This window comes from Oreochromis aureus, linkage group 7 (genome assembly GCF_013358895.1).
Source record: "Oreochromis aureus strain Israel breed Guangdong linkage group 7, ZZ_aureus, whole genome shotgun sequence".
In the NCBI taxonomy this organism is placed as follows: Eukaryota; Metazoa; Chordata; class Actinopteri; order Cichliformes; family Cichlidae; genus Oreochromis; species Oreochromis aureus.
In genome coordinates, this window is record NC_052948.1 from 33689060 (window position 1) to 33705369 (window position 16310).

At 39.2% G+C, this 16310-nt stretch overlaps 1 protein-coding gene across 2 annotated transcripts in view; it reads right to left on the reverse strand.

The window, feature by feature from the left end:
- Positions 1-5301: 5301 nt before the first annotated feature.
- Positions 5302-16310, reverse strand: part of LOC116324913 (ephrin-A5b-like) — an 86651-nt gene continuing 75642 nt past the window's right edge. Inside the window, exons 3-5 of one of the 2 annotated variants that reach the window (XM_031745689.2) lie at positions 12585-12650; positions 12368-12448; positions 5302-10656 (exon numbers count right to left, since the gene is read on the reverse strand). In XM_031745689.2, coding sequence (XP_031601549.1) covers positions 10532-10656; positions 12368-12448; positions 12585-12650 — 272 coding nt within the window. In that variant the 3' untranslated portion in view covers positions 5302-10531. The remainder of the gene's footprint in view (positions 10657-12367; positions 12449-12584; positions 12651-16310) is intronic. The other variant, XM_031745690.2, reaches the window with a different exon arrangement.

The following is a 16310-nucleotide window of genomic DNA, read 5'->3' on the forward strand; positions in this document are numbered from 1 at the left end:
GTAAGTCGTAATAACAGATTCAGACGACCTGTCCGGATGTTTCGCTGCAATGGTAAAGTTCAAATAGTTTTTCAGAATGCTGTTTCTTAGAGCAGCTCCAACAAAGTAAAGCCCGTAAATAAGTTCTGTAAGGAAGCTCTGTAATCACTCATCTGCTTTCCTGGGTGTTCGGTTGCTGGTCTACTCTTGACGTCCACTTTCCCATGCTATCTAACTCAATGCTGACATCACTGCTCTAGTCCAATCATTTTCTTGCCTGACATCTCCAATCTAATGGGCCTCCATTCTGTTTGTTTTAAATTTCACTCCTCTTCTGCCTTTCCCTGCTCACGTGCTTCGTCATCTTCACCGCCACAAGTGTTTAGACTCCACAGTGTCCTTTCTTAATTCCTGTCATCTGTGAGATTCAGTTATGCTATGATGGGGCGTCAGGGCGTCTTAATGCCAAATAGCTTAATAGAATTCTCTATTTTCAATCAATTACGTTCAGTTATTCTATTCTTTAATGATCTCTCCTTATTGAAATCTGAGTTGCATCGATTCTGAGATGGGGGTCCTGGGTTTTAATCCACTGGCCAGCTCGGGCCCTTCCTTGTCTGGGCAAGTTCCCTCCTTCTCTTCCTCCCAAAGTCCAAAGATTTGCTATCAGGTGTGAATGCGAGTGTAAATAGTTATGTCTCTGTGTTCGCCCTGCAACAGGCTGGCGACCTTTACAGGGTGCACCCCACCTCTGTGACAGCTGGGACAGGCTCCAGCCCCACCGCGACCCTGAATTAGCCAAGGAGACAAAAATGGATGCGGATGGCTTGATGAATATGAATGTGTGTCAGTGCCGACCAAAAAACAAGGAAGGAGAAAAGAGTCATTTTAATCAGCGTGATCCACTCAATCATTTACCCGACTTTCATTTTCATTATTAGATGAAGCTGGAATCCTACCAACTTTTACATTTGATTTTTAAATCTAATTATTGAACTGTAACATGACGGGGACAAAATGCAGATGATGGAAAGAGAAGATAAAAATATGCATGAAAACACCCTGAACACAAGTTTGCTGGGTCTGATTAATCTCACAGGTCCACAAGCAAATTTGTGTTCAGGCTGTTTTCATGCATATATTTAGGTGATTTTTTTCAGAAGAAACCATGTTGAGGTTTAGTCTTTAAATTTTCATAGATTGCACCTTTCAATTTGGTGCTTGATGTATGTTTTAATGACTAAATATGTTGACGTCTCAACAAGAAATCCACTCACTATACAATCAGACTCTCCGCAGCCTTTAAAAACTCATTTTAAACAACATCTTGTCCTGTTTTAGAATCTTCAAATCATTTCAGCCTAATTTCCACAGAAATACTCAAAACATCCCTAAGACACCAGCTAAGATGACGCATTCTTCCATCAGTGTGACCACATCGTGTGACAGCCTAACAAATGATTGATCATTAATTGGTGTGTTATGTGTCTAAAGCTTCATATAGATTTATTTTTATTTTAACAGTGATTGCCACCACACACTAAAACTTTCACTGCAGGGGAACTTGCTGACAGCCTGACAGCTGCTTTACTGTCCACAGTGTTAGAAAGATAACACATCTAGATTTCACATTAATGACAGACAGGCTCATGTTAAATATAACAACAAACCAGGATTTCAGTATTTTTTTAAAGACATGAACTACTGCAAATGATTGCACTTTGGCATTTGCTTTGACAGCAACTACATGAATGAGTCAATCAGAAGGTTCAGGTGCAAAAATCAAATCTAGCAGTGAGCAGCGAGTCATCCTCACATCTGACACTGAGCTCTTTCTGGGAAAGAAAAACCCAGAGTTTATCTTATTCCAGGGTTAGCAAACTGAGATTTTTTTTTTTTACTAGATCTGCTTTCTGGAGGACAGTAAAATGTCCTACATCTCCACATGTCCTACATCTCCTGCAACACCAAATACACACAGCACCAGCGCAAGAGGGCCTGAGTAACAGAGAACAGCCAGAGTTTGATTGTTTTAAAAGGTACCAACAAGTATAAGGAGGGCAAGGCATTGTTGCGTTGGAACAGGAAAGGGTAAAACATTATTTACATTGCCAAAACTATTAAGGAGCATTGTCCAAATAGTTTTGGACTATTCAGAAAACAAGCGCTCCCACCGCAGCTGGTATTTCAGTCTCCACTTTATCTCCAGTGCTCGAAGACTAAATAAAAACTAGCAGACTCCACTTCCCAAGGCCAACATTGTCTCAAGGTAGCGGGTATCATCGCAGCTGAGTTAATGAAAGCGACATTCCTTCCACCTCCTGCTAAGGCATCTGATGTGTGCTGCAGATAGAGAAGCTGACAGAAAACGGCTTCTAGGCCTTTACTGGTTTAAAGAAATGGGCTTCCCATTCAACCATCCTCTCTCCATCCTCCCTCACTCTCTCAGGTGGCTTAATCCAGGATTACACACAGATGATCAGCTGTGAGCTCATGCTCAGCACTGAAATCTCCCCCCATTGTGACAGTTTAAAAACTGCAAAAATGCTAAAACAAGGCTTTTAATTACAAAAAAAAACAGGGGGTGCATTGGAAATACAGTGAGTTGTAAAGAAATCATCCCTCACAATAATTAGCAGCTTAAATTGATCTATGCAACAGCAGAGCAGATAAAGTGAATCTGTCTGTAGGTAATCCCGTCACTGTGAACATGTTCTTGGATTTATCCCCTGTAATCATACAATAAGAGTTTGAATATAAGAAGAATCCCAGACTGGTTACTCCTGATGGCATGTTTATGTCCTGACACCGTATTCATAACGGCTTACTTATAATCGCAGTTCATAGGCACACAGCAGACAGAACAGGAAGTGTGAGTGTCTCACAGATATATTTCACTCAGACCCAAAACACAGATAACAAGAGTCTGGATATCAGTGGGAAGTCCAGTTCGAGACATTCCCACAATCTGGCGTTTGTCAGTAAGGAAATGCGTAGGCCACAGGAGACAGCCAAAATACTGCAAAGTGATCATGGTTAAAGCAATGCCAGTCTCAGCCTGTCTGTAAAGGTGTGGATCATCGTTTGAATAACAATGAGCAGCAAAAATCTGCAAATCTGAAGAGGTCTGCCAATCAGTGGTTCGATGAGTTGCCAAAACAACAGGAGGGAAGATCTCAAAAAGGTCAAACACGTAATGTCTGAAGTGCAGGTGCACCAGCCAAAAACATTCAAAAGATGTGAAATGTCAGAGTGAATATCTTTGTTAGTTTTTCTGCCATTTTAGACTCACTGGGACGTGCTTATGATGATCTGTCTCATTAAATGTGCACATTAAAAATATATACCTGCTTGTGGTCATTTGCCTCTGACCTGTGATGGTTGTGTGTGGCTTTTTATATTAGATGGTTAATTGGAAACTGTCACGCTGTCAAAGGTGAATGCACTATCTTTAACAATATGTATATATATACATATATATATTTTATAGGCAACATTCAGATTGACTAACTGTACAACTCTGCCTCTTCTGCATTATAAATGTCTCTCAGAACCTCTTACCTTTAGAAATTTAGTCTCGCACTTCCTTAAACTGCTCCTTCATGTGAAGAAGACAGCTCTGAGACAGCGGTGTTAAACATTAGGCCTGGGTGCCAGAATCAGCCTGGCAAAGACTCCAATCTGACCCACTGAAAAAAGGTTAAAAAAGGTGAAGGACTGCATAGATTTTGAACTTTTAACTGCATTTTCCTAGGTTTTACAGCTTTTCCAATTGATAGGCCTCCTCCATTGCAATTCATACTATACCAAAGTAATGTAATGGATAGTAATAGAACAATCTGAAGACAGAAAGATTCTTGTTTTTCACTACATACTGTAGAAATACCTACTAAAACATTTGTCTAGCCACTGAGCTACCAGAATTTTTATCTGTAGTTTTACACATTTGTCATGTAGAAAAACTGAGAAGTACTGTTGAAATTGCACTCGTATTAAGACCTCACAGATTAAATGTGAAGTGAAATGCATTTACATTCATAGCAAAGGGAGTTTCACTGGTCTGGCCCACTTAAGGCTAAAGAAGGTTGTACATGGCCTGCGAGGTAAAACAAAATTCTGATCTAAGATTCAATTTAATTCAATTACATTTATGTAGCGCCAAATCACAACAGCAGTTGCCTCAAGGTGCTTTATATTGTAAAGGTAAAACCCTGCAATAATGAAAGCCCAACAATCAAACCAACCCCCTTTGAGCAAGCACTTGGCAACAGTAGGAAGGAAAAACTCCCTTTTAACAGGAAGAAACCTCTGGCAGAACCAGGTTCAGGGAGGGGCGGCCGCGACCAGTTGGGGGTGAGGGGAAGAAGACAGAGACTAATAATAACTAATAATTAAGATCTGAGTCATCATCGGTGACAACCTCAACCCTAGACCTAACTTCTACCCAAGTCTAAGAAATACTCTGTCTAGGGTGACTTCAACAAATGCTTTCATGATGAGTTTATTGGTTTAATCTCTAGCTTCAGGCCATACTGGATAAAACACCATGTTTTATAAATTCTGGTCATTATTGAAGTTAGAAGGATTATCCAGGGTGTGCTCTTGGGCTAACAACCCAATCACAGTCAGAGCCGCCCCTCGCTCTTCACATCTGGTTCAAAACGCCAAGTGAAAGTGAAAACACTTCATAACAGGATTTACGAACAAGTGGCTGACATCACAGAAGCTACAGCCATCTTTTATATGCAATCTATGTTGGTAATCAAGATACTCTGTCCTTTAGGTATATGTATGCATTTCCCATGAAATAAATGTTAAGATTTATTTTGGACACCTTGCCTACATTGTCTCTCCAGGTTATTTAAATTTGGCAAAAACCTTGATCTAGATTATATGAAATGAGCCAGTTGAAGGTGGCAAACTCACCACAGGTACAAAAAGAGGGGAAGAAGGACAGAAATTGAGAAATTAAATCAGACAGCAGGAGAGGCAGAGCGGAGTGAGGAGCAAAAGAGCGTGTGAGACGGAGTTTTCTTGGCAGAGCTCCCCGAAGCGCTGCACATTCCCTGCAAGATTAATTGAAGCTGTTTCTGTTTTGTGCTTTTTCAGACTGAATTACCTCCAGATTATGGAGAAACAGCTGTTCACCCACTTCCCCTGGACTCGGCCTGTGTGATTATGCACCGAGCAACAACCAAGACAAACATCCAGTGCTTGCTCGAGCTGCCGCGACGAAGCCTTCACGCCTTTTTGATGTTCTTTCCGTTTCACAAGCTGTCACTCATTTCCATAACGATTAATAAAACAAATCAGACACGATAATTACAACGACAAAGAAATATTTATTAAATCTTTTTTTAGTTAGTCATAGCTGCTCCAACACGTGTATTTACAAAGAAATTGCCTTTTTTTTTTGTAGTTTTGTAGAAAAATCTAGTGAAGGACTGAGCAGGAAACAGACATTAGAATAGTTTAGATGAGTACAGGAGAGGATGGGACTCGTATAGGCACAAGGTACAGTTACTACAATGTTTTAAAGAAAGTTTGGTGGCACATCCACGTCTACTTGGGGGAGGGGAAAACACAGTTGTGGCTAACAAAAAGCTTCCCACTGCTAGATGGACCTGCAGAAGAAAAAAAGCACACATCTGTATTTCAGATACAGAGGATGGGAAACAGATGCTGCAAACAGAAACAGTGGTGTTAGCTTGAAGCTACATTATAACAGAATCAGGTTAGAGCGCGTTACCCGCCCTCCTTGCAGCACAGTTTGCTCAAAAACACATGAAACATCAGTCTTCTTCTGCCACTAACACATTGAGCTTTTACACCGATTATTGTTGTTACATCTCAGAAACAGCTGGAGGTGTAGATAAGCAAACGGAAATAAAGAACATCCTGCACCTTTAAAGACACTTTGGATGCAACAGTTAAAAAAAAAAAAAAAAAAAAATCAAGAGTGGTTTAAGAAAACAAAAGGAAACACAAATTTTTCGAGCTCTCGGACATCCATTAGTTCTCTCGTCAGGCCATCTGAGTCATGATTGTAACCGTATTGCATGTTTGATATGTGCCACATTTGCACAAACATATTTTACAGATAGTGGGTGCAATGATGATCCTTGTTTGTTTGTTTTTCTTGCTTCGTATAAAAGACATATAAAATGAAAGTTTGCATTTTTTTGTATCAAACATTTTTCTTCCTAAGAACGTTAATATGTCAGTTAAATCGCCCTTTAAAAGAGGTGTGGGACGAGAAAAAAAGAGTATCTAACACTGTGTGTTATAACACGCTAACTGTTGGATACACAGTATCCACAAAACAAACAGATTGTTTTGGGGGGGTTTCTCAACGTGGTGTGGCTGGAGGCGATAATTTCAATGATAGTGGACTTTTAATGTTGGCCAGGCTTAAAAAACAGGACTGATGTTCATGGAGAGGCGAGTGGCCAAGCTGTGTTAGGAGGAAAACGTTATTTAAATCTTACTAAGCTCTTGAAAAAATGACAGAAAAGAAATCTGTTAACTAATTCAGATGCGCAGCGTACTTTCTTGTGCCGCTATATTAATAACCTTTCACCTCAAACTATTAATTTCCTGATTCTCCTGAAAATAATGCTTTTACACTCTATTCTTGTCTGTCTCAAGTTCTTAGCTTAGTTTTTAATAGGACCTAATATGCTTTTTCTTAATTTCTGTCATGCATATACACTATTACAATGTTGGGTGCTCATGTTAAGCATGGCTAAAGATTCAAATAATGACGCAAGTATGTACAAGTAATCCACATGAGGCCAAAGCTCAGGCTTCGGATTGCCCTAAACACTATGTTTCAGACAAGTTTTTCCTCTTTTGGTTCTGTATATCATAGAGGGTGGATAACCCTAATATGGTTGTCTTAGCACAGAAGCCCCAGGTTTCAAACTCGGTTGTAAGGGGCAGCCAATCAGAAGAAAGTTAAAAATGAGCACAATAGGTCCCCATTAAATGAACTTTTTGTTTAGGATGTGAAGCATGCCAATGGTAAAGGGGGCAAATAGCCTAGTTTGAGATTATTTAATGCAAATTTTATGTAAAGTAACAAATTTATGCTTTATCAGAAAAATCCCCCATCTTCTTCCCTTTGTGTCCCTGAGGAGAGGTGATAATTTCACAGAATTAAATGAAAAAAACCCAATGCACTATATTGAAAATTTGAGGAAGTAATTATAAATTAAACAAGTTATAAATTAAGGGACACTCCACCAGTTTTAAACATCAGCTTCAGTTTACCAGCCATTGTGAAAGAGTGGTCCTTGTATCTGCCAGGCACAGAGGATCAAATTAAAAACTCAAAGCTATAATTTTTTTTGGTCTTGTCTTTGCTCTTCGGGAGCAACTTATAAACTATGCAATAAGTTACACACTGTTGTTTTTCTTCTATGCCACAGGTGTCCTGCACTATGATGGAGTGTTAGGGCCAGCTTTAACTACTTACACTACTTATCCATGTAGACTGAAATCATTACCCCAGTCGCCCAACTTTTTCGACATATTAGTGATACACATATCTATAACAGAACTAAAACAAAAGTCCCAAAAATATATGTTTGAAAACCTCCAGAGGTATCTCTTTCTGGTTATTTAATAAAAACTTTATGCAAGAAGTATTTTCTTTCTACGAACACCACCTAGCAAGCAAATGACGTCTTGGCACGCCTGCCTCAGATGAATCTGATGTTAGCTAACTGCATGACTTCTTTAACTGACTATTGTAATTTGGAAAAATAGTTCCTGCTCAAAAGAAGGTTTGTAAAGAATTTCTGCCAAGTTTTTTAAATGTATATTTTTGGTGCCTTTTGAGGATAACAAGCCTAACATAGTTTAGTTCCATTATATTCAAGAGAAATCTCTACAGTCTATCTCTAAGCCAGGGACATCAAGTGGGGTGAACCAGTGAAACTACATTAAATGTCTAAAATTATTGAAAAAGTTTTTGTTAATTAATAGAAAATGTCTTTGTTTTTTCTTTTACTGTGGACTGGACAAAAAAGGAAATTTTTAAAGTAGTTGGTGGAAAACAGGAACTTTTCTGTCATTTATATTTATTGTCTATGTTTGTATGTTATAGTGTGTGTGTGTGTGTGTGCGTGTTTGTGTGTGTGTGGTGGTGGTGGTGGTGGGGGGGTCTTTATCAATAGAAAAAGCTGTAAAAGTTATAAAAAATACACTTAATCTATGCAAGCCTTTCCATTTTCCATTTAGTTTCCTTTGCCAGGGGCCAGAATGCATATTTAGCATATTTAGCATTTGAGTTTAGGTTCAATTGTTCATTTAAGGGGAAAAAGTTGCAATACATATAATACATTATATGGGGAATAAAACAGTTACTTTCATACTAGTGAATTGTTACAATACATGACCCACTATGACTATTTTTAAATTTTAAGTTTTGATCTTATGTTGTAATCTTAAGATTTCAACTAAGTGTGCACTCATATAGTTACTTGTAAAACGACCCTTGTTCTTAGAAAGTAGCTTACATACATCATACTGTTTCTCATAAAATGATTAAATTCTCTTTTATTTGCAACTTTGAACCTAAAAAATATGCAATGTAATTACTATCTTTTACTCTTTTCTTACCAAAACTTCAGTTTCTTTCCCTAACTTATTTTAACCCAAAGTGGCCCTAACACTCCCGTGCTTCCAACAAGCAGGCAGCACAGGTGTTGTTCTTTAGCAGTGACATTAGCAAGGCTATGTTATTTGGCGCTGAGTGAATGTGACGGTAGGATCTGTTTACCACATGTTCCTGTCGCATGAGGAGAAAATAGAAGAGCATTATTGATCTCAGCAGGGGCACTACAGTGCTTCACATCTCAGCCTCTTCGTCTCTTTCCCCCCTTCTCTCAGGTCAGTTTCAGTTTGCCCCAAGAGAACAGGACACCGCCTCCTGTTTATAACGTCTCCCCTGGTGGTCGATTTTTTTCATTCCAGAAATACCTGGTACGAGGGTGCCCCCGGTGTATTTTCTGTACAGACGCCACTTTACACGACATCAAAGAGGGTAAATGAATCACAGTCCCGACCATCCTACGCACACTTCTTCCACCTGCTTTGTAACTCGCTCACCGTCTCACTGAAACTTTTTCGCCACATAAAATTTCTACTTTATTTTAGGGAAGAGAATTCTCCCTGATTTAGAAACAAAGAAAAAATGGACCTCATGTTAGGCATGAACACATCCCTGAACTTTGTAGGAACTTTGCCTTCTATTTACAATAGTTTGTGTTATGACAGTGATTCACAAAAACAATAGTGTAACAGTAAAACTACATTTGTGACATTCATTAATGACATTTCAAACACAAATATTCTACTATTTCTACACCCTGATAGCACATCAGACTTTTTTTTTTTCCCCTCTTCTTCCCGGACTTTGTTAAAAACAATTAAAAACCATCATCAGCGAGCAGTCCAAACAGATACGTAAAACTGTGTTGTTGTTTTTTTTTCTTTAATAGTATCAAATGAACTGTGGGTAATATAAACTAACTTAACGGGTACGGGTGTTTGTTTTTTATTGCCTTTCTACTGTACTTACAGACTGAACCAGAACAGAAAAAAGCACAAGGACTTCACAATAAATAGGAAAAATACATTTTGCCAGGCAAAAGACCGTATCGACGTCTACGCTCCGTTCAAATATTTTACTGTACACCCGTGTTGGCTGCTACAATTGAGTTATGTGAATTATTAAAAAATAAAACAAACACATACATTAATCAACCATTAAAATCGCCCCCTATCCAAACACTAAAAGATGAGTGCTTCTTTAACTTTTTCTTTTTTTTTTAATCTCTCATAAAGGGTCCTCCACAGTCTGAGACAATGCATCCTTTTTAACCTGAGAGAGAGGTTAATCCATCAAAGGCCCGCCCGGTACATCCACGCCTGTACCAACAGTCTCCAACAAATAGCATCTTTGTTTTCCTTTTTGCCGATGTGCCACTCCAGGATCTTCTTCCACTTTGAAGTGAGATTTAATCATGTTACATGTTGGAGGTTATGTAATGTAAAAAAAACAAAAACAAAAAACAGAGTTCATCTGTAAACTTCAGAGGGGTCCTGCTGTGCTTCTTTGCCATTCGCGTTAAAAAGTGTACTGATTGTGTAGACATTGTGTCCTGTGTGTTTATATGTTTAAAAGCATGTTTCTGTGCTTGTTTTAAATGCAAAAAAAGAAAAGAAAGAGAGTGTAATATCTGCATACTTTAAATGAGGCGAACAGGTAAAAGACGTTTTCACCTTAGGGCGCCGCGACCATCGGCACTCGCCAGAAAGTCAAAAATCAAACTAGTTGGCATTTTACAAAGTCAAAAAACATCAAAGGCTTCAGCACCGAAGTCCCTTCCTCTCTCTTTGTAATGAGAGATTGTCAGTGATTTGTTTTAATTTTTTTTTTATTTCATTTTTTCTTTTAAAAGTGCTCCTTGAGGGGAGAGGTTGCAGGGTAGAGCGGCCTGTGGTCCAGTTAGGACAGTCCATTCCTGACTTCTACATCTCGCCGCTATAAAGACAAGATGACAGCCAGGAGTATGAGGGTGGAGCTGAGCAGGAGAACGGAAGTTTGGCAAAGACCAGCGGAGTTCACATCCCTTCTTGCTGGCTCTGGTGACTCGTGACTGACGCCATCTAAGAGCAAACAGATGAAAATGCACACTTAACAGGGAAAACTGCTAAAATTGTGTGATGATTTTGAGTAGAAGACTCACTCATGCAAAATTTTGATTGTGTATTTCAATACAGTTTTATTTATATATGGCCCAGCCACCTCAAAGCACTTTATATTGTAAAGCAGAGACCCTACAATAGCACATAAAACACCAACAATCAAACAAGCCCCTTAAAGCAAGTGCTTGGTGACAGTGTGAAGGAAAAACTCCCTTTTAACAGGAAGAGCCCTCCAGTAGAACCAGGCTCAGGGAGGGGGGCCTGCACCGACTGGTTGGAAGGTGTATTTGACCCACTAATGAATCATTTGCACACCAGCCTTGTGTGGTTAAATTGCTGTCCTGCAGAAGTTACGTTTCTATTTATGAAGAATTTTCTGAATTTCTGTTTCATATCTATAAGGTTCTGGTTGGACTGAATATAGTTTTCTGGTTAATACAAATTTCTGTGTTTGCAGATAACAAATTGCGATTATTGCTAATTTTAATATCTAACAGATTGCCTGTAACTTGACCCAATTCAATCACAAATTGATAGCAGATTGATTCTGTCTTTTAAAGTCAATGAGATTGCCAGTTCATTGCAAATGGTGGCAATACTTTTGGCCATGGTCTCCAACCACTGTTTTCCCTTTTGTGACAGAAATATCTTAAAAGGCAACAAATGATTCAGAAAGAGCTTTACAAATGTTTAATATAGAGATGGAGCCCAATAAAGTCCCACCAGCAACCGAGAAGGAAAAGTCATGGCTTTCGACTGCCTTTGTTTAATTTAGAGGCCTCCATGTCACGTCTAACTGCTATCAAAAATTAACTGATAAATGCCTAAAAGCTGCAGTTTGGTGGGATGCACTAGAAACACGTTAAAGAACAAAGAACTGAGCTCTCTAAACTGATGAACAAAAAACAACGAGCCTTGCATGTGACAAAAGTGGATCCCAGCCATAAGACAAGCGGCACTAAAAGATTAAATTAAGCTTAAAGCAAATTTTGACAATATTTAACCTGTATGCAGTGAGTAATGCTGTTATATTTACAAATGCCTTAACTAACTAGCCTGCTAACACACAGCTAACTACGCTTTTTAATACCTTATTGGAAATGCTGGGTGCTAAAACAATGTCCTGTCATAGAAGATGGCTAAAAACATCAGATTTTGCTACTTCCTTGTTATGGGTGTATTTTTAGAGTTACGCCTTGCACCTAATACCTTATCTCTATAAAGCTCCATCTAAAAAATCTTTCCATCTGCCCTATGTCCAAGTTTTTTTTCTTTCATATCTATGTCACCCGATACCAGCAGCCACCAAAGACTCCAGGAAGTCACGGCACCTAGCCAAGACACGACACCTACATTTAACTGAATTAAAAGGAGCCACCATTTTTTCTGCTAATCACAGCTAACCTACTTCATCCTCCAGCTTGGCATTTAAATGACACACTGGGAAATAGTGATGCAAATCCAAATCTCGGTATATCACAATTACCTAAATGCCAGTCTATCAACTAAATTTTTGTCGATCATTTTATTGACTAACGTCATCCAAACCTCTGACTCGATGGTTAATCTGTCCATCACCACGTGCTCAGAATAATCTTTATCTATCCCACATGATTCCGTCACCATCACACACTGACAAACATCATGGACTGTACAGTATATTCCCACCAACCTCCAGGTTCTAGGGAGTTGTGACTATTATCATCAAAATTGACTCCTTCTTCCACGGTCCCAGAGTTTTTCACACAATTGTCTAAGAGAAACAAAGAGGAGAGAGGAGATGTGAAGATTAGACGAGTTGAACGTCACACACGCGCAGTCCGATCACACGCTGGCACACATAAAGAATGGAAAACCAGGTAGCGCAGACACAACAATCTGGGACTCACTCTGAGGCCTGACGAAGACTTTGAGTCGAAGGCAGCTCCTTCTTCCTCTGTCGTCAGAGATGGAGGCTGTGGACACATCACACGGAGTTAAGAAACAAAGGCACTTCAAACATGTCAGCTTCAGTTTCAGATATTGAAATACCTTCCTTGATCTAATCTACTGCTGCGTGATCATGGGAAATGTCATTCTGAATTAAAATGTCAGTTAAAATGTCACTATTATTACCACACTTGAACTTCTTAATTTGACAAAAGATACCTTTATACTTTGTAATAAAACGGCTTTGAGAGCACAAGTATCAGCGCTGCACCCTATCAGGCTTCATTCTAACATGCAACCCAAACACCAGCCACTCAGACGTGCGGTGCTAAAGAGAGCTTTGCAGTTTGCAGACATGTGTCTGGAAGTTGGGGGCAGAGTCAAAACTATTTGAAACAACTGGCAATGTGGGCTATACTTGTTCACGTTTGCGCTGTTGTTGAGTCTTTAACTCGCCACCTGCTGCATAGAAGATAAAAGTCAAAACACAAAGAGCTTTGTAGTGCTGTGAAACTAAGCATTAAAAATAAAAAATCTCCAGCCATTGTTTGTGCTTCTCATCCATGTCTTTGATGGTTTATCTTTGGTTGCTAAACAGAAAGGGGAATGCACAATCTGCATATGACCTATGAGCAGTTTCATCGCTGTCGTCTTCCTAGCCTCTATAATGGTTACAATCCCCATAATTATTGTTTCTGTATAACCAAAGTGCTACACAGACAGACACCTATATCAGGCCACACATCCAAAATAAGTAATTGCATTTAACAATAAATAATTTCAACTTGATTATAGCATGCTTTAAAAATGTTTTGGTGGTGTCTTTAGCTAAAGCCTTTGTGGAAACTGGCAAAGCATGACATGCATATTTTTAATAATGATTCTAAAAGGGATCCAACGATGGTAAATGGGAGCTTTTAGAAGCAATCATACCTCTTGTATCCCTCTTCCACCACAGTATCATTGCCCAATTTAGAAATGGCTCAAAAAACTTCCACCATAAATAAAAGACTGTAGCACTTGCAAATCCAGCACCAGCATTGCAACGCAAAAGCTGCTGGGCCCAAATTTAGCCGGAGAGGACTACCAGGATTGGCAGATGCAGCACACAAAGACATAGAACTTAAGCTTGTAATGCTGCACAATTAATGGGTTCTCAAAGCTAAAATGGTTCTGCACCAACAAAGCAACTGCACTGCGGGAAAAGAGTTCTTTGTTACCTGAATCTGAATCTAGCCATCCTATTACAAAATTATAGGGACTGGAGTTCTTTAAACTAATGAGATGGGTAACGATGGATGTGTCATGTGATGGAAACTGTTTACTTTGCTGTTAGTATCGAAATGTATTTGGCTGACATCGAATGTCTGGTCATAAATGTGATCACCCTTTTTAAAAACACTAGATACTTCTTGTATTGCTGTTTGTGTTTAATATTCAAGGAGTTTGGCTTCTTTCAAACTATTTAATTAAAAGAAGGAGGTCTTGATGCATTCTCAAATTCATGGGAATTTGCATAATTATGATTAAGGAACTGACCTCACAGCCCATTGTTCCTTCAGTGGGCTGGTTTCAGTCATTATGCAAATGTACTGTTTATAAGGTTTGGGGAAACCTGCAGTCAGCTGAGACTGAAGAAGTCACTTGGATGAGTGACGAAACGTTTCTCCCACAAAACGCTACGTCCAGATGAACAGATTCAACTTTTGGAGATAAAAGAAGGAGGTTTTACCAGTTTTGAAGCTTTGATATTTTCAGCCTAGTCATATCAGCGAGATACTTTATTTGTAGTCGGACCTTCTGCGTTTGCATTCTTCAATAATTCCGAATCACTCAAGTCCCAGATGAAGTTGATCAGACTGCCTAATTATCTGATAATGAATCCTATTGTAGGGAAAATTATTAACAGGCTTAGTAACCGTGGTGTTTGCAGTATTCCTGATGTATTACTTAAAAAAGCCAGACCATTTCTATGACATGCTCCACAGCCGTGACCAGTGGAGGCACAGAGAGCTCTCTATGAGCACATCATCTACACAGCAGAAAGGTAAAAAAAAATTGCATAGCTACATTACAGGATTGCTTTTCTGGTCCAAATCCACTTGACGTTATCTGTTCGCATTCACTGTGCGGCCTCTTAGCTCTCTAAATCTACCTTCATTCATAAACATCAGCAGAGCAGTAGAAACGAACAATCTGACAAGGTCGATTGTTTCTCCATCAGAGGTATTCCACTCTTATCTCCCTTTAAATTCGGTCTGAAGAGCTTTATCTCGGTGTCTGAACTTCCCTCTCATCCCGATGCAAAAGCATTTCTGCTTTATATTTTATGTCAATGTCACCCTCGTATTTCCAAGTCTAATTTGGCCAGGGGCAGTCATTTCTGCAGATGTGTGGCACACTGTTATGCTCACCTTCGAAATCTCATTTCCTCTGGTTCCTGATTGTGAAAGGCAAAGATTAGAATTTGTGTGTGTGTCTGCGTGTGTTTCTGGGGTTGGGCATGTTTGCTGTGATTGTTTTCCCGAGCTAACAAAACTAATTAGTTTTCAAGTAGTGCCGGGGTCCGAGCAGCTAATAGAGCGCTGAGGGTGTCTCCAGCTGTGACGAATGGTTTGCACTTTTCTCAATACTATATTTTGCTTTTCTTTTTCTTGCCTTTTTATCTTAGTCCCACAATATTTTTTCCTCTCTTTCTCTAGCTTCGCCTCACGTGTCTTGATAAAGCGACCTCTGCCATTTCCTGCTGCCTGTCAAGTGTCTCAAACTGCTCTTGATCTGACTGTACAAACACACACACGCCCTAAATGTCTTGATAAGTATGTATGTGCGCATGTATGTATGTATGTTGTGGTTTCTGTATGTACATCTGTGCAAAGACGTATCCACAATTTGTCTACAGACACTTGGCTACTCCGTCACCCAGACCCTCCATGTGATAGATTCTAGCCCAGCGGTAAATTCCTGATAAAAGTAAACCATGTCAGTATTTCCAGTTGCAGATGACTCGGGGCGTCATATTTCAAAAAGGCATTTTATCAGATGCTGCGCGGCTGTGAGAGGAGATAAAAATCATCTTTAAACTTTACCATGAGAGAAATATTGGAAGTGAAGCAGCAGAGGGAGAAAATAAATGACAGAAACGTTGTCAATCACACTGCTTCTGTCTTTGTCAGCGGGTATCGAGTAACTTACCTCACAGCCCAACGGTGGCTGGAACAGAACTTGAGTGAACTGAACTCGACTGGCCAGACTGACTCTTTATGTTGCTCATGCTCCTTATGTCTAGTTTTCCTTGGCTTTTGTTATCTCGCTCTAACTTTGCTCAATGGCTATAAAAAGTTTTCTGCATACTTGCACGGAACGTCTGGAAGGACAGAGACAAAAACAACTGTCCCAACTTTCCATCCGAGACATTCTTTTAATCTTATCGGATTCGAGCTGCAACTAAGATAAGAATCATTTTAGCCTTTAAAATAACTTCTTCATTATTTTTCCATTAAATTATTAATTTTTTTTTTACAAAACATTTGAAAAAAGTTGGAATGAAAACCTAAAAGTAGACTGTACTGCGAATGACTTATTAAAGTACTGAAAAACAATTTAAACCCACTTCATCTGCAGACACCGCAGTCATCCTGTGACAAACAAGCAGTTTTTATAACTTTCATCAAAAACCTGTAAAT